Source organism: Scomber japonicus, chromosome 2 (assembly GCF_027409825.1).
Source record: "Scomber japonicus isolate fScoJap1 chromosome 2, fScoJap1.pri, whole genome shotgun sequence".
In the NCBI taxonomy this organism is placed as follows: Eukaryota; Metazoa; Chordata; class Actinopteri; order Scombriformes; family Scombridae; genus Scomber; species Scomber japonicus.
This window is the reverse complement of record NC_070579.1, coordinates 36,817,816-36,844,892: the sequence shown is the minus strand read 5'-3', so window position 1 is coordinate 36,844,892 and position 27,077 is coordinate 36,817,816. Positions and strand designations below refer to the sequence as shown.

At 38.8% G+C, this 27,077-nt stretch overlaps 1 protein-coding gene across 1 annotated transcript; it reads left to right on the top strand.

Moving 5' to 3' along the window:
• The first annotated feature begins 3,930 nt into the window (after window positions 1-3,930).
• LOC128366811 (uncharacterized) lies at window positions 3,931-24,065 on the top strand. The gene is made up of 6 exons (XM_053327581.1): window positions 3,931-4,011; window positions 14,372-14,713; window positions 15,423-15,581; window positions 22,783-23,082; window positions 23,203-23,361; window positions 23,468-24,065. Exons 1-6 carry the CDS (start codon window positions 3,942-3,944, stop codon window positions 23,497-23,499), a joined length of 1,062 nt encoding a protein of 353 aa, XP_053183556.1. The 5' UTR covers window positions 3,931-3,941; the 3' UTR covers window positions 23,500-24,065.
• The last annotated feature ends 3,012 nt before the right edge of the window (window positions 24,066-27,077 follow it).

Here is a 27,077-nt window from a genome sequence, read left to right as displayed (position 1 = left end):
CAGGATATTTTCAGAATATGTTCAGGATATTTTTTTCTCAGTTGTTTCTCAGCAGAACTTTTTCATTCCTGCCCTAAAAGAAGAACATATAATGTACATTACAATTTGTTTTCAATTGTTTCTTTTTTACCATGTAGAAACACATGCCAGGTGTTAAGTCCAACACTGTATCCCATATCCTGTAAACTACCTTACTAAAGACTTTCGACAAGCTCCCATCATTATTTCAAATTAATGTTTATATTGTTCAAACTGTCTCCGTGAGTGTATATTTGAAATCATTGAGTATTTGCTTTTCCTCATTATTATGTTTCCTGTTCATCTTCTACATCTTCCTCTGTTGTACAGTGCAGTTTATAGATTTCTCTTCCATTTCAATTAGCCAACCTTTGAGTTGAAATCATGTGTTTTTTGTTTTCTTTACCAAAAGTCAGGTGATTTAATGTCCTCATTAAACAAAACTAAAAGACATAACTAACTAAAGTTAAGTTGAGTTAAATATAACCTGTGGCACTGATAATTATGTTCTAACAGATCTTTGACTAGACATCTGAAACTAAGTGCAGCTCCTGTGTTCTGATCTCCATTAACTCTTAGCTGCTAAATCTGCCACTTTATCTGTTTGACATTTAGATGGCAATCAGAGCAATGACCTGAAAGACATTGAAATGCTCCAAGGAGCTGAGTGAAACTGCAGAGTCAGACACTTTTCATAGCATCTTTCATTCGAACAAACACAAAAAATGCCTCAGGGGACAGAACAAACTGTACCTGCATGAGCTGGACACCACTGTGTGGAGTTGACAAAGATTGTCTCATTAATGACTGGGTTGGCTGCCACACATCTGTACATGCCTTCATCCTGGATCTCCAGAGGGAGGGACAGGTTAGTGGAGATGTCTGGGTTGCTGGTCTGGTTTATTTCATCCTGTCCTTTGTACCTGGACAGTGTGAGTTCAAGTGCATTCTTTACACAGCAGTTAATGTGGCAGCTCCTATCATTCTGTTTTGTAATTTTATTGATGGGCACCGATTCTACAAGGGGAAAAAAATTGAAATTTATAATAATCTAGATAAAATAATCATAAACAGACGTGGAGAGGCTAATGATCTCCTGAAAGATGTTCATACATGGTAACTTTACTGATATCCAGGACTTCTGTGCTCTTTATGTGTGCAAACAGGAAAACAGCAGGAACTTTATATGTGCTAATGTGACTTTTCTTCTTAAAATTAATATTATTTATGTGAGGAGGCTTCTGGGATTTCAGCCAGAGCTGCCTGTAGATGTTTTCAGAAACACACAGGTCAGTTCTCAATACCTGCAAGAACTAACAAGTCTCAGTTCTATCTGTTCTGTATAAGGATAAAAGACAGATACAAACACACAGTGCATGTAAAATGGAAACACCTACCAAAGACTGTCAACAAAAATTGTCTCCGTATGTGTGGATGGGGACCTGACAGATACTTGACACAGTAATGCCCAGCATAGTTTTTTGTCACTCTGATGAAGGTGAGGGACCCAGTGTGTGGGTTCAATCACAGAACATTCTTGGAGTGTTCATCAATAAAGATATTATTGTCCTTCCACTGAGCTATCAGATTGTCAGCAAAATTAGGACCCTGTGTCCATTTGACATTAATGTCTTTCTCTAGTTCCTTTACTTCAGCATCCAGAGTGACATTTTCCCCCTCCAAAATGTTAATAGGAATGACTTGATTATCTGAAATAAATCGCACATAATACAGTAAGAACACTAAAGTGTCATTACATTTTTATAAAAATATGTACCTTTGAGTAATAAGATAATGTTGATAATATAATTCCTTCTGCTTGTCGAAGACATTTCCTGTCCCATTTCCGGGTGCAGATGGTTTTATCTGATTCAGTGCAGCTCAACACGTCCAGCTCTGCTTACAAATGCCCAGCCCCACCCACAATCCACATCTGTAAATCTGCCCCAATGTTTTCTTTATTTTTGTTCAATAAATTGTTGAAATAAAAAAACATTCTTGAACCATTTTTCTCTAGACATCTGTAGTAAAATGCTGCAGATGATTTATTAGTCTGTGGTGGCAAGTTTGTTTTATGCTGCAGTCTGCTGGGGAGACAGTATCAGACACAAGGATGCAAAGAAAACTATTGCTTCCATAATTTGACCAGAAGAGTCTGTTAATTTTTTTTGCATTTGCATTTCTTTTGTTTTTTTAAATAATTTATTTCACCTTATTTAACCAATGAAATTCAACTGACAATCACTGTTGTTGAGTACCTGGACAAGTCCCAAAATACACTCCACACAAACAGGCACATACAGTACTGAAGGCTATGATACATCAAGACATAGGACATGACATAGGTCAGATACAATAATAAAAATAAAATAGTACAAAAGATGGAGGTGTACTGGATGTCCTCTATAGAATGTAATTGTAGAGAGAGGCTGGTCAGGAGGTAGGCCTACAACAGGCTGCCAAAGATAAGTTCTGTTAATAACAATTTGAGTAATTAAAATAGTCAATATAAATACAACTAATATAAACAGAGAGGTTAATAGATTGAGGTTGGCTAAATAGAAATGCCTGACATTAGAATTAGGATTAGAATTAGGATATATATATATATATATATATATATATATATATATATATATATATATATATATATATATTGATATATATATATATCAGTCTGATATTATTAGACTGATGTACATCATTGGAAGATAAGTAAATTATATGATGTGATCTTTTACCGATTGTTTTACATTATGCTGATTGATGTAGCCTACATGATTGTGTGTAATTGACAAATAAAATGACAGTCACTCACTCCACTCCTTAGCACTCTGCTAGACCATTCTCCTAACGGGTTAGGATTAGCCTTACTAGTGATAAACAGTAACAAACCTATTTATTTATTAGTAAAAACACAATATGTTGCTGAAAAAGACATTGCAATGTCTATTGAAAACAGTTTTCGTGTTCACTGAATGTTTATTATTTTTTAAATCAGCCTTCAGTCAAATTAGTAGATTGTACATTGTTGCCATGGTGGAATAATAGCCTATGTCTTCACGTCAATAATCATCTCAAGTAATTCAACATGTTCATTTATCTTTAAACGTCCGTGTACTACGTGTTTATGTAGAGGGAACAACAACATGTCTACGTTAGATATTTGAACTCCTAATCTAAGGCACTGTTTAAAGCCTAGACATTCTCTGGAGGAAACTCTAGAATGCTTGTATCTGCAATCTCATTCTTTCAGTCACATGCCACATTAAAATCAAATCTTAAACAATGTGATAAATGTGTAGTGCGTTCCAGTGTTGTCCAGAAGAGGGCAGCACAGACCTGTCAACTTTTTTTTTTAAATTTCTTCAGAACACAATTTTCATGTCAAAATACCCCCAAAACAAACACAGAAAGCAATCATTAGCTTACAGTAAACAGCTGGTTTAATAGAAGAGAATAAGCTAAAGGTGATAGATAGCTATCTCAAATGGCCTGTAGAGCTAACTAATGTTTGTTTACTGATGACAGCAAAAGGTCTAGAAGGCTATTTTTAGGGTTAGGGTTAGGGTGTCCTTTTAAACCTGAAAGTTGGAGGTAAAAAATTACACTTTACAGTCATTTTCTGACATTCAAGACTTTGTTTTATTTTAAGGACAAGTTAAAGTTTTTTCTGTTGATAATGTAATTATCTCACCTCACATGTCATATCTGCATCTGTTTGCTAGTTTGATGTTTCCTTGTAATTCTTCCATATAAGCTGACAACAGTCAGTCAGCCAACTAAATTCCAGAAAAGGGAAGCATGTGACTCCACTTTCCCCCATTAGAGCTGTTTTGTTTTGTTTCCAGTGAAAAAAAGTGAAAGTTAAGGAAGATAAGGGGCTCTGTGTGCTTCCCCTGGCCACTCCTCCAGTCTGTTGCATGTCAATAAATTCCTGCTCTTCCTCTTCCAAACAATCAGTTCCTGCTCAAACGGGGGATCTCACTGCTGGTAAGAACACATTGCATGAAATAACCTTGCAGAGCTTATGGCTTTCTTGTTTAAAACAACTGTTTCTGTTGGTTGCAAAGCTGACATATTTTTGTATTGAGTGAGGTGCTGGTCTGCAGGACTGGATTGCCAAGGTGCAAAGTGCACTTGACTCTTGTATTTGTCTTTTCATATTTGGACCTAATTGAAAACCTCAAACTGTCTGTGATCTCAGTGTTTTGTGTCTGTGACCAGATGTGTCATTAATAGCTTATATGTGACTAAAGAATAGAAGAGCACAAACATCAGATAAACAAGGCGAGAGTCACAGCAGGATGGAAATGTTGTGCAATGGCATTCCTAAGTTGCATAACTCCATGTTTGTTTACAGCAGCAAGCAGAACAGCAGAAGAAAGTCAGCAGGTTTATGAATGAAAAGGTTAATTTGACCCAGAATGGAATGCATTGAAACAGTAAGGTTGTTTTTATTACAGTTACTAAACTCAACCCAGTGTACATCTTTGCCCTTCTAGGAATGCTTTCTGGGACATAATGAAATCTTTTGAAATAACAGTAATGGTGTTATAAAGAAAACACTTCTTGTTTCACTGTGATTTTTCTCTTCCTCTTATTTCATTTAGGTTCCTTAAAGAAAGTGGAAGTAACACTGAGCATAACATGAACATGGTACACTGAATATTTTTCATATGATGAAGCATCACTACAGATTTAAGTGTACACAGCCAGCTGAGAGACCAGACTTTGACCTTTGACCTTTCTACAATAGTCATTTGTACTAAAGGATTGTTGTGTTGTAGATTATGTCTGTTGTCTGCTGGTCTTTCCTTTTTATTGGACATTGCTTGTTGTTCTAAGTGTATGTGCAGTTTGTTGAGCAGCAGAGGGAGCTGTTGTAACATTATTGTTCAGTGTTCAGTCATTGTACTGTGCAGTTTGATTCTGGTTAATATATCCTGTTTGTACCTGTAATAAATGTCATGAATAGATGTTCTCACTGGCAATAAAGTCTCAGTATCCAACATGATACATGAAATCCAGGTTCCTTTCTCTCTGCTCTGTAAGTCAGAGTGACCAAAAATTAAAGAACATTCTGTGGGGAAATAAAACCTGTGAGGAATGTTATCATCAGGTTTTTCAAACTGTAGGCAGGAAGAAATCCAATTCATATCAGCTGGAAGGTATCAATGAACAAATTTGATATTTAGTAGAAAAATTATTCATCTGTCAGTTTGCCACTAGATGGCAGTGGGTTCATACTGTATCACTGCCCTTTAGTCCAGCAGGAACAAGGATAACTGTTTGTGGATCTTATTGATTGATTATTTTAGCTTTAAAAACAAATTGCTCTTTACAGTATTTTTTAACTTTAAAAAAAGTAATTAGTCTTGAATGTATTAATCTAGGTTTTAATGCAAGTGTTTCTAACTATTTGGAATCCAAAAAACCTTTTGTTCAGTCTTCTGAACACATTCAGCTAACAAAAAATTGCTTTGACTGGTCCTAAGATTATAAACTGGATATTGACATCAACACCCATTTTTTCCATACTCTGTCATAATCAAAGAAACTATCAATAATAACAGCTCTTTATTATTAATGTTGTGTTTTCAGCAATCACCTAGCAGGCTAAACGGTGTGTTTCAGCAACAGAAACACAACCTTTCTCCACTAACTCACAATAATAGAAGCTGTAACTGTGTCACAGTCACTGGTTTTATCCAAAGTTAGTGAAGCTTTGCCAATGAGAACACACTGGAACAGCAATGTCCAGTGTTAACCACATATTTAAAGTAAAATACATTGTGAAAAACATCTTTCTCACTGAAAGGTGGGACCAGATTTATTTATTTTTGTAAGCAGATTTACTAGTTGCTGTACTTCCTGCTTGAGCTTGAGCTGCTTTTAAGGAAAATGATGCAATCTTACATGAGGCAAAAGTAGTCTATGTGAATCATTGCTTTCAGTAACTGGTGTGACAGCAATATCTTCAACCAACTGTTTCCAGTAACTGTTCGCTCTGCATATCAGCATGGAGGAATTTCAGTTTGGTTTATTTCAGTCATTAAATAATACATTGTCATAATCAATTACACTATCAACTATCACATATCTCTATTAATGTTGTCTCTTCAGCATTCAGTCCACAACACCCAGCAGGCTAAACTGTGTTTATCTGGACTTTCGCACTCAACACTGCCCTCCAAAGCAAGAAGCTAGTTAGCTTTGTTTGCTAACATAAGCCTCTCAACATGCAGCAGGAAGCTAAGCAAGAAGCTAGTTAGCTTTGTTTGCTAACATAAGCTTCTAAACAGCAAGAAGCTAATTAGCTTTATTTGCTAACACAAATCTCTCTCAACAGCAATAAGTTAGTTAGCTTTGTTTGGTTGCATAAGTATCTCAAAAGCAAGAAGATAGTTAGCTTTGTTTGCTAATTAAATCACTGGAAACCTAATAGTCAGTGATGTCATAAATTGGCAACAGGCCTCCTGCCTCTCACATGAGGCCATTTACTAAGCTGAGCAAACATTGCTTAGCAGCTAACTGAAATGTTATGTTAGCACAAATCAAAATGATCTTAACACAAATATTAAACAATTTCACAATCCTTTGAGCAGTATGGATCTTCCTCACAATCAATAGCAATACGTTTCTCTCACTAACTCATAATAGAAACTGTAACAGTGTCAGCCACTGGTTTTATCTAAAGTTAGTGTAGTTTTGCCAATGAGAACCAAATATGAATGTCCAGTGTTACCCACATGATGATCAAACAAAAACTAATGCTACTTTACAGTGTGCTTGGAATTTTGTGAAACCTTTGGAATTTGCTCTATTTCTGCATATATGACCTAAAACGTGATTAGATTTCCCTGAATTCCAGCTATTTACCTATTTATTGAGGGAAATTAACCAGTCTTATTTGTATGATGCAAAATATGTGAAGCCTTGCTTTCAGTAACTGGTGTGACGCCTTTCACAGCAATATCTATAACTGTTTCTTGTGTATATCAGCATGGAGGAATTTTAGCCCATCTCTCCTTATTTAATGAACTGCCCTCTTCAGGTCCTTCTACAATATTTCTACAGGATTAAGGTCAGAACTAAGACTTGGCTATTCCAAAACATTAACTTTCATCTGCTGTAACCAACGTTCCATATATTCGTGTGGTAAAAGTATGCAAACACCTAAAATGATCAATTCATTTGAAGGGGAGTCTGGGAGGCCCTGCTTCATTTAAAGAAAATAAATCTGGGTCTAGGTTGGAGGATAATTTATGCATTAATATTAGTGAAAAATTGACCATTTATTTTAGTATTTTCTGTTATGTCTTTAAGAAAAGCTAAACCATTAAATAATTTGATTAATCAGCTCAGACATCAGGCAGGTGCTCGTTTTATTAGATGTGTTATTTATTGTGTGCTGTGTTTGGCGCAACCCTGTTAAGGATACTCAGGCGCCTGAAAAACATATATTTCAAGATATTGTTTAATAAATCCTTTGCCATTACATAAAGAAAGTTACATTCACATTGAATACTTATTTAATTTCAGTTAAGACTTGACTGTCACTTGTTTTTTTGAGTGACACTCAATTAAGGCTGAAAATAAATAATAAATAAAATGAAAATAGACAAGAGGACTCATCTTTTGTCACATAGCTAACTGTTTTGCTCTTCCTTTGAAAAAAAGCTTTGGTAACAGGGTGCATGTTGAGGGACACAACTTCAGAGCATAATCATTATTATTGGAAAAATGTCAAGGTGTCTGTCTGTGAACCAAAGCTCAACAGAAAGTGTCCTGAAATAAGACAATGACCATAAACACACAAGTTGGTCTACCAAAGAATGGTTACAGCAGAAGAATGTTTTAGAATAGCTGAGTCAAAGTTCTGTCCTGAATCCTGTAGAAATACTGTGGAAGGACATGAGTTGATACAGTTCTGTAAGGAGAACACGGTTAAAATCTAAGGGAGATGAAGGACAAGGAACAAGGACATACTTTGTTTATGTGTATATGTGTATTTGAGTTTAATGATTGAAATAAACCAAACTAAAATTCCTCCGTGTTGATATGCAGAGCAAAACAGTTAACGGAAACAGTTGGTTGAGGTTATTGCTGTGAAAGAGAATCATACCAGTTACTGAAAGAAAGGGTTCACATACTTCTGCCTCACACAAATAGACTGTATGAGCAACTACACAGGTTTAGCTGTCAGATACAAACTAGCAAATTAGCAACTAATCTGTTGACTATTTTCTCTATTAATCGTTGTATGTTACAGTTGTTTGATTTTCTAATAAACCTGCTCAAGCGGGTTCTGTTAGAGGCCAGATATCACACACACGCACAACAGGACATTTAAGGAGAAGAATGGCACTGTATTAAGTCAGTTAAAGATTATAAAATTGGAAGAGATGACGGGTGAATCAACAGGGTTATCACTTCGGCCTGGGAGGGCCTGCTCTCAACCCTTGGAACACAATGTCTATATGCACAGCAATATAAAAATCTCCACAACACATATAAAAGGGTACACACCAGTTCGATGTGAATACACTCACACTAAGGCTTCACACCAGGGTTAACACTACAAATATGGGCATGAGAGCATCCCCCACCCCTGGGCGACTTGACTGCCAAATTGAACAAGTTCACAAAACACACCAATGGCAAGCTAAATATACAATTATATAAAGTAATATGCAATACATAAATGAAGCACACTCTAATCTCTGCCTTTTAAACCCCAGAGTCTAATGCAAAGCTGCTCCACCACAGCTGCAGGTAAACAGCCTCATCAAACCATCCCCCTCCCACATTAGGTCCATCACAATTTGTAGAATGTCAAAAAATGATGAAACTGATCACTGATTCCAAAAGGCCAAGATAACAACTCAAATGTCTTCTTTTGTTTGTAACAGTCTCCAACCCAACCCAAAGATATCCAGTTTACTGTCATATAAGACTAAAAATGTTCACTTTTTAAGAGATGAAACAAGAATTTTAGCTTTTCTTTCTTTAAATATTGACTCAAAACAATGAATTGCTTAACAAAATAGTTGGCAATTCATTTAATAATTGGGAACTAATTGATTAGTCAACTAATCACTGCAGCTAGCATTCTAGAAGCTTCCACACCAACCAAAGTACCTTCAGTACAAAATAACCATTACATAACATGATACATAAAGTGGAATTTCCCTTTAAAGACAATGCTCAGACTGAAAAAGCAGGACAACTTCATCAGAAAGCTCACATAAGCACAGCTGAGCACATACTACATTGGCTGTGAACTGACATGTGAGAGTACACGCACACACACACACACACACACACACACACACACACACACACACACACACACACACACACACACAGACTTCACAGACATCACAGGGTTTGGATGTGAGGGAGGGTTCACACAGGTATCTGCCAATCAGATGATCAAGCTAAAGCTGTACACAGGATACTCCAAAACACAACAGGGTGCAACACAATAATATAACATGCATACTGCAACATAACTTTAGGTAAAGGGCCATTCACCATCAGATGTTTTATAGATTAGGTACATTTAGATAATAATACTTGTACTAACTTGTAATGAAGTATATTCCATGCTTTTATTTTGGTAAAATATCTGATATTCTGGGAAGTTTGATGGCAACTTCTGCTACTACCGGTTGTAATAGTCTGTAGCCTCTATGTATACGTATTACAATTATTCTCTGAAAATGACTTATTGTAGATTAACATACTCATTATGAATGTTTTACCAGAGGCTCCCAACCAGATACACAAAAATGAGGAAACTATATAATCTGGCAAATAACATGCTACTAATTACACTAGTTAGTTTAAAGTATCCAATAGTATCCAAAACTAATTTATAACTACAATATATTCAGCACTCAGGGTAACAGTCTGTCATCACCCCCTGTGTGAAATCTGTGAGAGGCCACTCCTCAAGTGCTGCTGTGACATCCATGTGTATTTATTCATCTGAATTTACTTTAAGTGTTTTAACTTTGCCCACCCTCTTTTTTTATCGTTGTCTCTTGTCCTTGTCTCTTGAAGTGTATACTAATGCCGGATGAAGAACTTTCGATAATGTTCTTTACGCCCTGCAAACCGTAAACACAACCACCAGTCTAAATATCTCCATACCAAGACACAGCAGGCTCAGATCTGGATCTTCTTTTCAGAGTCACATACACTGAGAGACTTCAATTCTACTTTAAAGTCTATATACTCACTTCCCCAAAAAAGCTGCCGAAGTATTAGTTTACAACATTATATAGAATAGTTCAAATTAGCTCTAGCATGACTGCTACAGTATTTACATAATGTATCAGTCTCAATAATTCAATGATAAAATATGATAGTATAATGTGTTTTTTCAGTGTAATTACTTTTAGAACTTTAGAACTACTCAGAACTTTAAGATACTTTACTTGATAGTACTTCTGTATATTTACATTTACTCACTGTGCAGTTGTGTAGCCTGACAATTCTGCTAGCCACAGTCAGTCATTCACAGGATAAATAAATATTTGTTCACAATGTGTGGCCTTAGACAGTACTGGAAACTTGACTATTTTAAATCAAACAGGAGGGATTATGATGCTTTTGGTAAATAATCCTGGACTCATGGTTACATTCTGTCCATTTAAGGTGTGTTCAAAAAGGAATTGACACCATTATTAATCCTGCAGCATCAAAAGCTCAGACACTCTTCTTTCCTTTCATTTACCCTGATGTGACAAACTCTTCCCCTGTGTTCACCTTTGTTGGTTCATTGCACACATTCCTCTGCATGAGAGAAATTTTTATGTTAAAAGCATGATGAATAACTCAGCAATTATCTGCCTTCATTCAGGAGGGTGGAAAGTTAGAGAGCCGGTTACCATGAGAACATGGGTTTCCCAGAAATGCTCACATATGCCAGTCATAGACCTCTGACAGACTACTGTATTGAGGTGCAGCTGTGTGACAAGTCTCCAGACAGAAGTATTCCTTCTAGCAGAGACAGTTATGACAGTCAGAGCTGTAAATAAGAACGAATGATTATTTCACTTCTCTGACAGGAGTTTGAGATGTTAATGCTTTAATGATGAAGTATTACATGCTTTATCAAGATAAGTCTGCACCAGATGGAAAATATGCCAGAGTGTCTGCTGAAGAAAAGCTATAGAGCAGTTTGACACAGATGCACATGATCCACTCTGCAAGTCTTAGACTGCTTTTTAACTTCTTCATTGTTCTTTTCTATTAGGTAGCAACAGTAAAACAAAGCCGTTACTGCTTACACTGACAACCTTTAAGCTTTAAAGTGTGGTGCAGAGGACACACCTTGTTTATTTAGATAGTGAATGAAGCTGCGCTGTGTTTTATGAGGCTGCCAAAGATTACTCACTAAAGAGATGTTAAGATCTACTTAAGCTACCACACACACACACACACACACACACACACACACACACACACACACACACACACACACACACACACACACACACACACATAAACACTCTGGTTTAACAAGCCACTTCATTTGTGTTCCTGCTTTGTGGTGTAGCACTGTGAAACTTCTTGGAGGAATAATGTTGTAAGGAGTAATGACACATTGTGAGTTTCAAATAATGTGTCATTACTGTGATTCTCTTTGAAGATGAAATGTTTTGTAGATAATCAGAGTGAATCAATGTCAATTTGAGTATACTGTATGTGTATGTGTATATTCTGAGTGTGGACAGTCATTATTGTCCACAGCTATACAGTAACTCAACAATTACAGCTATACAGTAACTCAGTCTGATTGTTGTATTCTCAGAACATGTGTGAATCTTTCCATAACTGTTGGAGTATTAGTACTTTAATATTTAATTACAGTATCATTTTAATTTAGTTCTGTTAGTGCCAGGAGGAAGCACTAACTATTGTACATGTTAAGTCACTGAGGTAGATTAAAGTGGAAAACCAAAACATTGGATGATCCCACAACTATCAAAGTTATACCTTTCTTCTTGTACAGAAATACCATTACATCACTTTCATACTGATTAGACAGCTGATTTAGATGTTTGGCTCAGATGTGCAGGGGGGACTTCAGGAATGTGAGTTACAGTTAATGACTTTTGTGTGGTAGATAAGAGTCCATAAATAGGGGAAGGTTTCTAGGTTGAGATTCCTTTCTCCTGGTATAATGACCCCAGAGGTCATTGGAGCATAACTCAGTTATTGGTCACAGTTTGGATGAGGACTCCTCATGTCTGTCAGTTTAAAATGAAACAAAGGCTGTTTTATCCAGGGTATTAAAGAAAAAGCTGCTGGATGTCCTTCATATCAAATATCGCCTCATCAGTGTTCAACCAGTGTCTCAGAGTAGGGAGGTCCTCTGTGACTGCGACCCAAACTGTAATCAGATATCAGTGAATATTTCCCCCTGTCAGATTATTGAAATACAACACCACATGTCTTTGCTAATACATAACCTAACATGGTTTAACTACACATACATCATCCCTGCCTTTTCTTATTTTCATAGAAACATTCACACATATCCTCCTGCATGTCTTATCTCTAGTTTTGGGAGTCGTTTCATATATTTCTGATGAAAAACAAACAGGCACTTTCTATGTCTAAACACATTACACCAGTTTGTACACCTGCTGGGTGAAATCTCAGTAATCACATAGCACGGTTATGTCTGAATCAATGTTTACCTTTTTTTTAAATGTCACCACATTCTTTCCCTAACCTCAACCAAGTGTGTTAGGTCACTAAGGCTAATATTTTTCTCTATTAATCATATGTAGCATGGAATAAGCTACCACAGTCATGATAGTTTAGGTATTTAGTAAAGGATCCTGACAGAAATAGTTCTGGATCTCTTTCAATCTGACACTGCTAGACAGGATTGGTGGTGACAGTTGCTGTCTGTAGATGAAGCCTCTAAAAGTAAATGTGGTTAAAGAAAATAATATTCTGGGATCAGAGCTAACACTACTAGTCTTACCTTGGACATGTCTAGTAGTATCATAATGCTCTTCTTATCAACACATATACAATGTATAAAAGAAAATGTACAGTACTGGGCAAAAGTCTACTGTGCAAACATATATACACAAAATTTAACATGAATTATTAAATATTATTAATTGAGGCTCCATTCCATGTAGGTTACAGAGAGCCAGGTTCCTGCTCAAGTGTAAGAGGAGGTCTGAATACTTACACACTTTAGCCTTTAGAAGCTGTTGTCTGTTTCTGTGGTTTTAAGAGGTTTGATTAATGAGATATTAAATGGGGAAGAAAGTTTGAAGTAACAGAGGACTCACCAGATGCGTGCAGTATTAGGCCCTGCCCTGCTCTGCCCTGCCCTGCCCCCTCGTCATGTAGAGCACGGCAGAGATCAAGCCCTTATTCACACGGAACAGGAAGCGCTGCTTGGCAGTCATTCATTGTTTGAACGTGCAGCAGTAAGAGAGGTTCTACGCAGCAATGCTTTCTAAAGGGATTGATTTGATCACAGTTCTATGTAAGTAACTTACTGAACTTCTCTAATCATTATTTTTATGATCAAGTGATGATCTGTCATTATGTCATTGTGTTTGATAAAAGCTGAAAACTTATGAACTCAGACAGGTGTAGAAAGTCTTCATCATGTGACACTTCTTTGATTTTTTTAGACAGAAAAGTGACTGCAGTAGTAGCAGACTGGACTTTTGAAGCTGCTGAATAGAAGTTGATTTAGAAGGAAAACTCCAGAAATAAGAAGAGATAGATGAGTGTCTGTGTGTGTGTGTGTGTGTGTGTGTGTGTGTGTATGTATGATGTGGGAAGCTGCAGGGCCATAAGCGTGATTTCACAATGGCTTGAGCAGAGGGGGTGAAACAGATAATACCTACAGTATGGAACCTTTTTTTGGTGACAAAGTTTGTTATTTTTCTGTATGAGTGTTGTTGCACACACTTGTAGGGCTGAGTTGATGATGCATTTATTTGTATGTGAAATGAACTCATGTAAAAGGAATCACATATGAAGAAGGAGAATACTCATCTCTCTCTCCCTCTCTGTCTCTCTCTCTCTCATTCTCCCTCTCTGTCTCTCTCCCTCTCATTCTCTCTCTCTCTCTCTCATTCTCCCTCTCTCCCTCTCATTCTCTCTCTCTCTCTCTCTCTCTCATTCTCCCTCTCATTCTCTCTCTCTCTCTCTCTCTCTCTCTCTCTGTCTCTCATTCTCTCTCTCTCTCTCTCTCTCTCTCTCTCTCTCTCTCTCTCTCTCTCTCTCTCTCTCTCTCTCTCTCTCTCTCTCTCTCTCTCTCTCTCTCTCTCTCTCTCTCTCTCTCTCTCTCTCTCAGTGCTGGTCTCTCTGTCAGATGCACAGAGTGATATAAAGACACTGACGGTGAAGTCTGGAGAACAGATCCCTCTGTGGACTGGACTCAGTGGATCATCAGTTGTCTCTCAGTTTCACTGGTCTGTTGGCGCAGGCTCAAAACCAGAGACCCTCATTGATGTTGATGAGGGTGAAGTGGACCAGAACCCCCCAGAGAGGTTTTCTGGAAGACTCTTCCAGGACACAAAGACAGGATCTGTCAACATCTCATCAGCTAGAGTCAATGACAGCAGCATTTATGAAGGAAGGATTACTGCTAAAGACAACACAGTGTTCACTGTCAAGTACAATGTCACTGTTTTAGGTGAGTATTTTAACCCTTTAAAAAAGTTCCTTTGAGTTTGTTAGGGACAAAATATAAATTAATATTATTTTCTACTTTCAATTAATTATTTTTTTAACCAACATCAGTCCTGATAATAAATATCAAATATGAATTCATTTTCAGGATTTTAACCCTTTAAATGCCAGTGTGTTTACATATAGTGCCAGTTTTTGGGCAGGATATGTCAATGATTAGCAACAACATTGATTTTGATACATTATTTTTTTTTTTGCAGTTTCAGATAAAAAAAAAAACTTAGACATAATGAAGACCTGTAAGACCATATACATTATCTATTTGTATCTGCACATACACACATTTATGTACACACACTCACACATACATTTTTCAATACACACATACACTATGACACCCATACCAACACATCCAGGTAATTTTAGATGCAACCACATTGTTCATTGGTCTGCTGTACTTTATATACTTGTATTCTCCCCATAGGTAAAATACAGCTAAATGATATTATCTGGTGAAAAAAAACAACTCATATTTTGAAGCCCTGGCTCTAAACATTCTGTGTGAGTTTGTGTATGTGGAGAGTAGTGAAGGGTCAAAGTCTAGCATTTGAGCCTGTATCTTATTATTGTTGTTATAATGTTATTGTGTGTTACGTTCTGTCAGTCTCACAGCTGCTAATGAAGCTTGTTGTCTCCTGTTGTCTGTTTCACAGAGGCTGATCTCATCACACCAACTGCTGGACCTCCACATGACCCCTCTGCTCACACCAGGACTCAACCAGATGTTGCCATAGTTGTGGTTGTGGTTGCTGGTGTTGTTGCTGTTGCTGTAGCTGTTGCTGTCTGTGTAGTTCTATACAAGAAAAATAAAGGTCAGTATTAACAGAGTTGTGATCTTCATATGAGGTTAGAAGCTTTGTTGTTCTGTCATCCACAGAATCACCAACAGTGAGATCTCATGTTTTCTCTCCTTCACAGGAAAGTGTTGGTGTAACAGTGATGTCATCTGATGTCATAGGATAGAAGAAGATCCACAGACCGAAAGTTGAACTTTTGCAGAGGAGAAGCACCAACATGAGAACTTCCATCCTGCTTTGCTGGTGCTTTAACTTCAACTTTATTTACATAGGACCTCAAACACAACATGGTCGATCCAAAATGCTTATACACAGTGACAGTTACACAGTTTTAACAGTTGACACAGTTAAAAGTACGTTTCTTGAAAGAATGGGTTTCTTGAAAATGTAATTGGCAGAAATGAATGGGGGGAGGAAGAGAGTTCTACAGTTTGGGGGCAGCAATGGAGAAGACCCTGTCCCCCATAGCACTTAGTACTGGATCTGTGAACAGACAGGAGTCCCTGTGTCAGTATGAAGTTCTTTTAAATACAGGGGAGAGAGTCTATTTATATTAATTTATAAATGAATTAGATTTACCAATTACTGCTGGTCATTGGTTATAATTTAATAATATATAGATTCAATTGAAAGTGTTTTTTCTTGCTGTCTACATATTTTTAACTTATTTTTGTTTTGTTTTTGTCATCCCTTTATATGTGATGTGTATATATATATTTGTGTGTCACAATAAAGAACTTTCTTACATTAACAAAGCAGTGTGTTTTAGTTTTTAGAGGGAATCTGTGCATTGTTTCTGTTTGCTGTAGACAGAAGGTAGAACAAGTCACACAGTTATTATCTCTATCTGCATATTGACTTAGTTGGTTTTGTATCTTTTTTGTTCATCTGATTCAATGAAGACTTGTTCAAAGTGATACACAAGTGTTAGCCAGTGACAACTTTGACATGCTCTACTGTCATCATGAGTCTCATGTAGAGTAGAGAAGCCAGTCAGTCTCTAACTATTTGTGCTCAAACCTCAACAGTGTAATAGTGTCATATCTGTAACTTTGGTTTGAGGCTGTGTGTGTGTTTTCATGTCATGTTGACAGCACAAAAACACTGACTGAGGAGACACTAATTGACACAAAACCACAAAAAACACAAGAACAATGTTTCCACTCCCTCAGTCTCTTCACAGGGCTGATTAAGGAAGTGCCTTATTTGTTTTTTATAACATAGCGACCAATACCTTCACCTGCTTCTGTGATCTTCTTCTCTTAGCTTGCGGCCCAATAAATGAGCTTTTATCTGTTGGTTATTACAAACACATTATCTTCCATCATGTCATAATCAGTGTTAGTTTAACACAACCTTCAATCTCTCACCATGATAACTCGGGTGTGGTCCTCCTCATTACAGTTATTACATTGTTCTATCCTTATGGCACACACACACACACACACACACACACACACACACACACACACACACACACACACACACACAAACAGTAGTACCTGCCATGGATGTTACAAACTTGTTGGCTTACACAGAGAAGTATGTAAGAAATGTTCCATGAATGAATGACATCAGAGAACAGAGAGAAATGAGAGTGTGAGTAATGTGTGAATGTTTTGGAAAAAGTTAGAAAAAGTGCAGTTTGTGTTCAAACCTTCTGATATGAAAAAAGCTGGTTAGCCGCATAGCTTTGATCATTGGTTACATTTATAGTAATTGAGTCTGTTTTAAGACTAAGAGACTGCTGCCTCACTAGCAGCTCTTTGGGCCTGAAGTGGTGAATCTATGACATGAAGCCTCACTGTAACTATAGTTTATATATAGTTTTCACTGTTTTACTGTTACTGTGTTAATTTCCTCTTACTCTCCTTTCTTTTATCCCTGCCCTGGCATGTGCTCTCTGCTCTGTGTCACTTCCTCTTTGTCATTTTTCTCTAGTCTTGTCTTACCTTCTCTGACTGCCTTTTACGTGTGATGACTCTGAACTCTTGAACTCATTTGACCTTTCTCCAGAGTCGTGCATTTGAGTCCTCATTCCTGTGAAAAAAGGAAAGGGTGACTCAGCAGCAAGCACATGAGTCTAGTGTGCACACTCTGTACATTGTTTAAGTCCAGTGTAGAGGTCATTCAGCCTCATTGTGAGTGAGGTTGTTATAATGACTTCTGTTATACAGTTTCAAGAAACACAAGTTCTAACAGTGATGAGGTATGAAAGCATCACAGCAACCCTGAAGGCGGCTCTGAAAAACAGCTGATTTTCTTTTTGATTTGTGTCACCAAGACAAGTGAAGCATGGCACCAAAGAGCTGTTTGAGTAAACATAACCACCAGTCTAAATCTCTCCACACACAGACACAGCAGGCTCAGGTCTGGATCTTCTTTTACACTCAGTCACTTTGGCTTAAATTCTATACACTGACATCCTCAGTCCAGACTTCTTTTCTTTCACTTTAGGCTGCCAAACTACATCAGACAAGTATAGAAGTCAGTTTACAACAGAGTATAGAATAGTTTAGTGTTTAGTTTAATGAAAGTGGTATTAGCACCTTCTCTGATGTAAAAGCTGAATTCAGTTTACCAGAATCAGCTTTTTTAGCTTTACCTACAAATTAAATCCATCATGAGTAAGAAGCTAAGTGACAACACTATTTTTGTATTTAATACAGAATTAGAGCACAGTCTGAGGACAGCTTGTACATAAAGGGGCACAATCTCATGTATTTATAAACTTTTATTTCTTGCCCAGCCTACACAAACACATAAACACTGGAGGACATGGAGGCGATGGTGTACTTGCTGCTGCTGTATGAGTCACACACAAAGCAAGAAAATTGAGTCGTATTGCTGTAACGCTGTTGCTCTGACGACCCCGCCCCCATTGAGTAGGTACTTTTTTGTAATGGAAAAGGTTGTTCCTGGAACCGTACCGTGTCAAGCCGAGACGATCCGATCCGAGTAGTGCTAGAGCTGTATAGTGGGGAAGCTCCATATGAAGAGCCTATATGACCCCTTCTCATTTATCTAAAATGAAAGGTGAACGGACAGACAGGAAGGGCAGATGGAAGGAAGGACTGAAGGAAGGAAGGACAGAAGGAAGAAAGGAAGGTAGGACAGATGGAAGGAAGGACAGAAGGAATGAAGGAAAAGAGCACTGGATGGCAAGTGGGCCGGAGTGCACCCCTCGGCTGGCCGTATCTGGCCCGCGGGCCGCATGTTTGACACCCCTGTTCTATGGGATTGTCCTGCAATCAAAACATTGTGGTCAGGAGTTAGTGAGTTATAACAGATATGCTAGAGGTCCAAATACATGCATCCTAGGACAAAGACCAGAGGACATACAATTTAACTCTGTACACTATTTTATTGAACCTTGGCTTCCTCTCTGCAAAAAGAATAATCCTTATGAACTGGAAGGTACACAAGCCCTCCTGCTTTGCACTTTGTGGATGGCTCAGAGACTATGTGGACTTACTATCTATGGAGCATGCAAGTAACCTACTGTTAGACATTGAAAAGGGCCTGCAAGGACACTGGGACATTGCATGAGCATTCATGGTGTCTAAAAACACTTCAGTAACATGCTCCTGTAGACCACACCTGAGTACTGTTAGTGGAGTCACTGGAGACCAAGATGTGTACAAAACTGTGAATTGAATATGAATTGTAATTGTAAAAAAAAAGTGTGTTATTGTACACCCCCCCTCCCCTTTTTTTTGTTTTATAATATGTTTAACACAACCTTCAATCTCTCACCATGATAACACTCATTACAGTTACTTGTTCTGTCTTTATGGCACACACACACGCACACACACACACACACACACACACACACACATGCACACACACACACACACACATGCACACACACACACACACACACACACACACACACACACACACACACACACACACATGGACACACACACACACACACACACACACACACACACACAAACAGTAGTATGAGAGTGGGAGGAATGTGTGAATGTACCATCCTGATCCAGAAGTGGGACAGTTCAGCTCAAATGAGAAAAGTGCTGTTTGTGTTTGAGCCTTCTGATATGAATAAAGCTGAGAGAGAGAGGAGATGGAAGAGCACAATTTTCCCACATTTTCTGGTTGCAAGACTGTCCCATTGTCTTTCAAAAAGACAGTCCTGACAGAAGGAGATGTATACTCCTCCAGACTATTGGTCACAGTAGCCAATTTGGGGGCGCACTCACACTAGGGCCAGTTGTTCCGTAACATGCTGAAGCACAAATGATTCCACCCTCCCGTCCCTTGCTGGCCCCCACTCACATTACCTCAAAACCCAAGTGTACTCAAGCACGGTTGCCAAAAACAGGCAGACAGTTTACTCAGTAAGTAGTACAGTGTGTGTTGTGTGCTGTGCACCGGTAAAACACAACACAGCTGATCAATTAACACAACACTATAATTAAAAAGTGCAAGCTTGTTCTTCTGAGTCATGCCTGTATAGTATGCAGTACTACAGATACTTGTGCAATTGCCTAGTGTGAGTTCACCCTAAGAGACTGCTGCCTCACTAGCAGCTGTTTGGGCCTGAAGTGGTGAATCTATGACATGAAGCCTCACTGTAACTATAGTTTATATATAGTTTTACTGTTTTACTGTTACTGTGTTAATGTCCTGTTACTCCTTTCCTTTATCCCTGGCCTGGCATGTGATCTCTCCTCTGTGTCACTTCCTCTTTGTCCTTAGTATCAAACGTTCCAGCAGTCGTGCATTTGAGTCCTCATTCCTGTGAAAAAATTAAAAGTGGAGTAAATGTGTAGTTTTGTATGGTGGAATGGAGGAAAGGGAGAAGGGGAGGAAAGGGAGAGGGGGAGGAAAGGGAGAGGGGGAGGGAAGGGTGACTCAGCAGCAAGCACTTGAGTCTAGTGTGTGTTCTGAAAAATAGCTGATTTTCAAGATTGGCATCAAAGAACAGAGACATAAGAGTGGGAGGATTGTGGAGGATTCTTTACATCGTGCAGACCTTGAGTAAACATAACCACCAGTCTAAATCTCTCCACACACAGACACAGCAGGCTCAGGTCTGGATCTTGTTTTACACTCAGTCACTTTGACTTAAATTCTATACACTATACACGAGTCATTTTCCAACATAATAATTACTTTTACTCAGAACTTTTTGATAATATTTCTGTGTGTTTACTTCAGTTTAATGTGATTTTTCATTCACAGTTTCTATCTAATGCTGTAAGTGGATGTGTTTAATGACATCTGTGTATTCTCTCAACATTTAAGAAAAACAACAGTGTATCTTCTGAAATGTCTGCAAACAAAAACAATTCATTACTTAACAAATTCATTTAAAATACCAACAGAATATAATGAAGTCTGAGGAAAGTTTGGTCTAAATAATCAAATATGGTTTTGTGGTTTATTGGCAGTCCACAGTGAAAGTTCATGTTAGGTCATGTCACAGTCACTATTGTCTGAGAGGAAGCTCATGGAAATAATTAAGACGTATAAAGGGCCTCACCAGAAATACTCTGGCTGCAGCACAATGCACAAACAGAATAAAGGACAGTTTAGTATTTTCCTGACTTTGAAACTCATCGTAATTAAACACTGTCTAACAAAAACTGGCACAAAAAAATCCACTGTGCTCACATGAGAGAAATGTGAGCACAGTGGCTAAGCATAGCAGGGGGGAGGCTCATTGCTGTGGATCCCCTGCCTGGCACACCCCACACCCCTGAGCCCTGAAACTTCTTTTACTGCCACTACCAGGGTATTGCATCTGCTGGCCCTGTCGCGTGGTTGTACTTGGTCTCGCTGTCGGTATACTTCGTCCAGAGGTCTTCTTATCGTACAGCAGGTGTGTAGTTGTATATGGTGGACAAACATGAGATGCAAGGTGGAGATTCAGGACTTGAAGGGAGAGCAGGAACACAATCAAACACAGCAGCCCAGGGTTGAATGAAACAGTTCCCTTCCTGCCTGATCAGCAGCAAGCACTTAAGTCTAGTGTATACACTCATAAAAACATCTATATTATCTTTACAATAAACACAAAACTTGTCAACTGGTCTTCTAAAAAGGAAAAAATAAGAGAGCCGCAGCACCAGACCACAGACAGGTTATATTACTTCACTGTAATGAACTGACACTCACTGCACATGCATTCAGGCAGTGGAAAAGCACAAGGGAGTCCCCACAGATGAGGGTGGGGGGAGGGGGGGGTAAAGAGAAAGAGAGAGGTGGGGTTAAGTATGTGTGCCTTGTGTCAGCCAGTCTGGAAGCTTCAGTCAGGTCACTTGTGTTTTTTAGCTGCTGCTGCTGTTTGAGTTTTGGAAGCTTTCCTGCTATTATACCATCATCTCTGTTACTTTATTCAGAGACAAGCTGCTTACTTACAAACAACTCATTCACAGAATACTATAAATGGCTGTGTATGTGTATGCTGTGTTTGAGAACATGTGTTAACAGGTGAAATGAACTTACATCAGCGGTCTTTTCCACTTATTCTACAGAGATAAGACATTAGAACTCAGTGATACATGACAGGAAGGTGAGTGGGTGAGTGGCTATAAGCAGTGAGCCAGTAAATAGAGTGTGAAGTGTGTTAGTATGAAATGCTTGTTGGCAGCCATCATATGTGAGATTCTCACTATGAGAGACAGACTCTCTATCAGTTACTGATACAGGCACACGAAACACACACACACACACACACACACACACACACACACACACACACACACACACACACACACACACACACACACACACACACACACACACACACACATTGATGAAATACGGTTCCTGTTTTGAAAGACATTTTTTATGAATGGCGTCAAAGAACAAAGAGACATAAGAGTGGGAGGAATGTGTGGGGAGCAGCAGAAGGCTCTCAGACGTGTTTCGCCCAACAGCAGAGTCAACAGCAAAATAACTTTATCAGCATGATCAGTGTAATCATATTCTCAGCAGTAACTGAGAATAAACATGTAAAAGGAATGACACATGAAAAAGGAGAATGCTCTTCATGATAGAAAATTAAATATCAACAATCATTTCTCTCTCTCTCTCTCTCTCTCTCTCTCTCTCTCTCTCTCTCTTTGTCTCTCTCTCTTCTCTTCTCTTCTCTCTCTCTCTCTCTCTCTCTCTCTCTCTCTCTCTCTCTCTCTCTCTCGCTCTCTCTCTCTCTCTCTCTCAGTGGTTGTCTCTCTACCAGGTGGACAGGGTGAAACTGTAGCAGTAACAAGGAAAGCAGGAGAGAACATCACTCTGCAGACTGGAGTCACTGGACTACATGGTGATGATCAGATCTTCTGGTCTAAAGGTGAAGAGAGGTTTGTGATTATGGACTTTGATGAAGGCGTCCTGGTGAGAAAGACATCTGAGAGATTCCACCTGGACATAAAGACTGGATCTCTCACCATCTGCTCCCTCAGCATCAACGACAGCGGACTTTATCAGGGACAGATCATCAATGGAAACAGCTCACAGCACAGCTTTAACGTGACTGTCCTGGGTAAGTGTTTGAAGACTTTATTACAAAGCACAACATCATCCTGACTCTAACGTAAAAGTGTGTGTGGAAATGTATGTGTGTTTCATCATTATTGCCTCCACTATATTCCTGAACATACAGAGGCTGATCTCATCACACCAACTGCTGGACCTCCACATGACCCCTCTGCTCACACCAGGACTCAACCAGATGTTGCCATAGTTGTGGTTGTGGTTGCTGGTGTTGTTGCTGTTGCTGTAGCTGTTGCTGTCTGTGTAGTTCTATACAAGAAAAATAAAGGTCAGTATTAACAGAGTTGTGATCTTCATATGAGGTTAGAAGCTTTGTTGTTCTGTCATCCACAGAATCACCAACAGTGAGATCTCATGTTTTCTCTCCTTCACAGGAAAGTGTTGGTGTAACAGTGATGTCATCTGATGTCATAGGATAGAAGAAGATCCACAGACCGAAAGTTGAACTTTTGCAGAGGAGAAGCACCAACATGAGAACTTCCATCCTGCTTTGCTGGTGCTTTAACTTTAACTTTATTTACATAGGACCTCAAACACAACACGGTTGATCCAAAATGCTTCACACAGAGAAAAAACCAATCAGAAATAAAGATACATGGTCATAAAATACACAGTGACAGTTAGACACAGTTAAAAGTACGTTTGAAGGGTTTCTTGAAAATGTAATTGGCAGAAATGAATGGGGGGAGGAAGAGAGTTCTACAGTTTGGGGGCAGCAATGGAGAAGACCCTGTCCCCCATAGCACTTAGTACTGGATCTGTGAACAGACAGGAGTCCCTCTGTCAGTATGGTATGGGGACAGGAGTTCTGTTAAATACAGGGGAGAGAGTCTATTTATATTAATTTATAAATGAATTAAATTTACCAATTACTGCTGGTCATTGGTTATAATTTAATAATATATAGATTCAATTGAAAGTGTTTTTTCTTGCTGTCTACATTTTTTTAACTTATTTTTGTTTTGTTTTTGTCATCCCTTTATATGTGATGTGTATATATATATATTTGTGTGTCACAATAAAGAACTTTCTTACATTAACAAAGCAGTGTGTTTTAGTTTTTAGAGGGAATCTGTGCATTGTTTCTGTTTGCTGTAGACAGAAGGTAGAACAAGTCACACAGTTATTATCTCTATCTGCATATTGACTTAGTTGGTTTTGTATCTTTTTTGTTCATCTGATTCAATGAAGACTTGTTCAAAGTGATACACAAGTGTTAGCCAGTGACAACTTTGACATGCTCTACTGTCATCATGAGTCTCATGTAGAGAAGCCAGTCAGTCTCTAACTATTTGTGCTCAAACCTCAACAGTGTAATAGTGTCATATCTGTAACTTTGGTTTGAGGCTGTGTGTGTGTTTTCATGTCATGTTGACAGCACAAAAACACTGACTGAGGAGACACTAATTGACACAAAACCACAAAAAACACAAGAACAATGTTTCCACTCCCTCAGTCTCTTCACAGGCCTGATTAAGGAAGTGCCTTATTTGTTTTTTATAACATAGCGACCAATACCTTCACCTGCTTCTGTGATCTTCTTCTCTTAGTTTGCGGCCCAATAAATGAGCTTTTATCTGTTGGTTATTACAAACACATTATCTTCCATCATGTCATAATCAGTGTTAGTTTAACACAACCTTCAATCTCTCACCATGATAACTCGGGTGTGGTCCTCCTCATTACAGTTATTACATTGTTCTATCCTTATGGCACACACACACACACACACACACACACACACACACACACACACACACACACACACACACACACAAACAGTAGTACCTGCCATGGATGTTACAAACTTGTTGGCTTGGGAATGTGTGAATGTTTTGGAAAAAGTTAGAAAAAGTGCAGTTTGTGTTCAAACCTTCTGATATGAAAAAAGCTGGTTAGCCGCATAGCTTTGATCATTGGTTACATTTATAGTAATTGAGTCTGTTTTAAGACTAAGAGACTGCTGCCTCACTAGCAGCTCTTTGGGCCTGAAGTGGTGAATCTATGACATGAAGCCTCACTGTAACTATAGTTTATATATAGTTTTCACTGTTTTACTGTTACTGTGTTAATTTCCTCTTACTCTCCTTTCTTTTATCCCTGCCCTGGCATGTGCTCTCTGCTCTGTGTCACTTCCTCTTTGTCATTTTTCTCTAGTCTTGTCTTACCTTCTCTGACTGCCTTTTACGTGTGATGACTCTGAACTCTTGAACTCATTTGACCTTTCTCCAGAGTCGTGCATTTGAGTCCTCATTCCTGTGAAAAAAGGAAAGGGTGACTCAGCAGCAAGCACATGAGTCTAGTGTGCACACTCTGTACATTGTTTAAGTCCAGTGTAGAGGTCATTCAGCCTCATTGTGAGTGAGGTTGTTATAATGACTTCTGTTATACAGTTTCAAGAAACACAAGTTCTAACAGTGATGAGGTATGAAAGCATCACAGCAACCCTGAAGGCGGCTCTGAAAAACAGCTGATTTTCTTTTTGATTTGTGTCACCAAGACAAGTGAAGCATGGCACCAAAGAGCTGTTTGAGTAAACATAACCACCAGTCTAAATCTCTCCACACACAGACACAGCAGGCTCAGGTCTGGATCTTCTTTTACACTCAGTCACTTTGGCTTAAATTCTATACACTGACATCCTCAGTCCAGACTTCTTTTCTTTCACTTTAGGCTGCCAAACTACATCAGACAAGTATAGAAGTCAGTTTACAACAGAGTATAGAATAGTTTAGTGTTTAGTTTAATGAAAATGGTATTAGCACCTCCTCTGATGTAAAAGCTGAATTCAGTTTACTGGAATCAGCTTTTTTAGCTTTACCTACAAATTAAATCCATCATGAGTAAGAAGCTAAGTGACAACGGGTCACAATAAAGGGGCACAATCTCATGTATTTATAAACTTTTATTTCTTGCCCAGCCTACACGAACACATAAACACTGGAGGACATGGAGGCGATGGTGTACTTGCTGCTGTATGTGGCTTTCTGTCACACACAAAGCAAGAAAATTGAGTTGTTTTGCTGTAACGCTGTTGCTCTGACGACCCCGCCCCCATTGAGTAGGTACTTTTTTGTAATGGAAAAGGTTGTTCCTGGAACCGTACCGTGTCAAGCCGAGCCGATCCGATCCGAGTAGTGCTAGAGCTGTATAGTGGGGAAGCTCCATATGTAGAGCCTATATGACCCCTTCTCATTTATCTAAAATGAAAGGTGAATGGACAGACCAATGCTGGCACAACTGTGGAGGGTATGGATCTCTGACTCAGCTTCTATGGCAGAGGTGTCAAACTCATTTTCATTCAAGGGCCACGTACAGACCAATTTGATCTCATGTGGGCTGGATCATTAAAGAGATGGAAGGAAAGAAGGAAATAAAGAAATAAGGGAATACGAAGGGAAGGAAGGAAAGACAGGAGGAAGGAGGGAAGAAAGGTAGGAAAGAGAAGGAAGGGCAGATGGAAGGAAGGACAGGAGGACGGAAGGACAGATGAAAGGAAGGACAGAAAGAAGGAAGGACAGATGGACACACACACACACACATGCACGCACACACACACACACACACACACACACAAACAGTAGTATGAGAGTGGGAGGAATGTGTGAATGTACCATCCTGATCCAGTTCAGCTCAAATGAGAAAAGTGCTGTTTGTGTTCGAGCCTTCTGATATGAATAAAGCTGAGAGAGAGAGGAGATGGAAGAGCACAATTTTCCCAAATTTTCTGGTTGCAAGACTGTCCCATTGTATTTCAAAAAGACAGTCCTGACAGAAGGAGATGTATGACGTCACAGCCTCTGTATACTCCTCCAGACTATTGGTCACAGTAGCCAATTTGGGGGCGCACTCACACTAGAGCCAGTTGTTCCGTAACATGCTGAAGCACGAATGATTCCACCCTCCCGTCCCCTGCTGGCCCCCACTCACATTACCTCAAAACCCAAGTGTACTCTACGGAAGCGCTGAGCTGCCAAGCCCAAT

Coding starts and splice junctions, on each gene's coding strand:
- LOC128366811 (XM_053327581.1), top strand. CDS start 3,942: ATGTCAATAAATTCCTGCTCTTCCTCTTCCAAACAATCAGTTCCTGCT. Junction 4,012..14,371: donor AACGGGGGATCTCACTGCTG/GTAAGAACACAT, acceptor TCTCTCTCTCAG/TGCTGGTCTCTCTGTCAGAT. Junction 14,714..15,422: donor GTACAATGTCACTGTTTTAG/GTGAGTATTTTA, acceptor TCTGTTTCACAG/AGGCTGATCTCATCACACCA.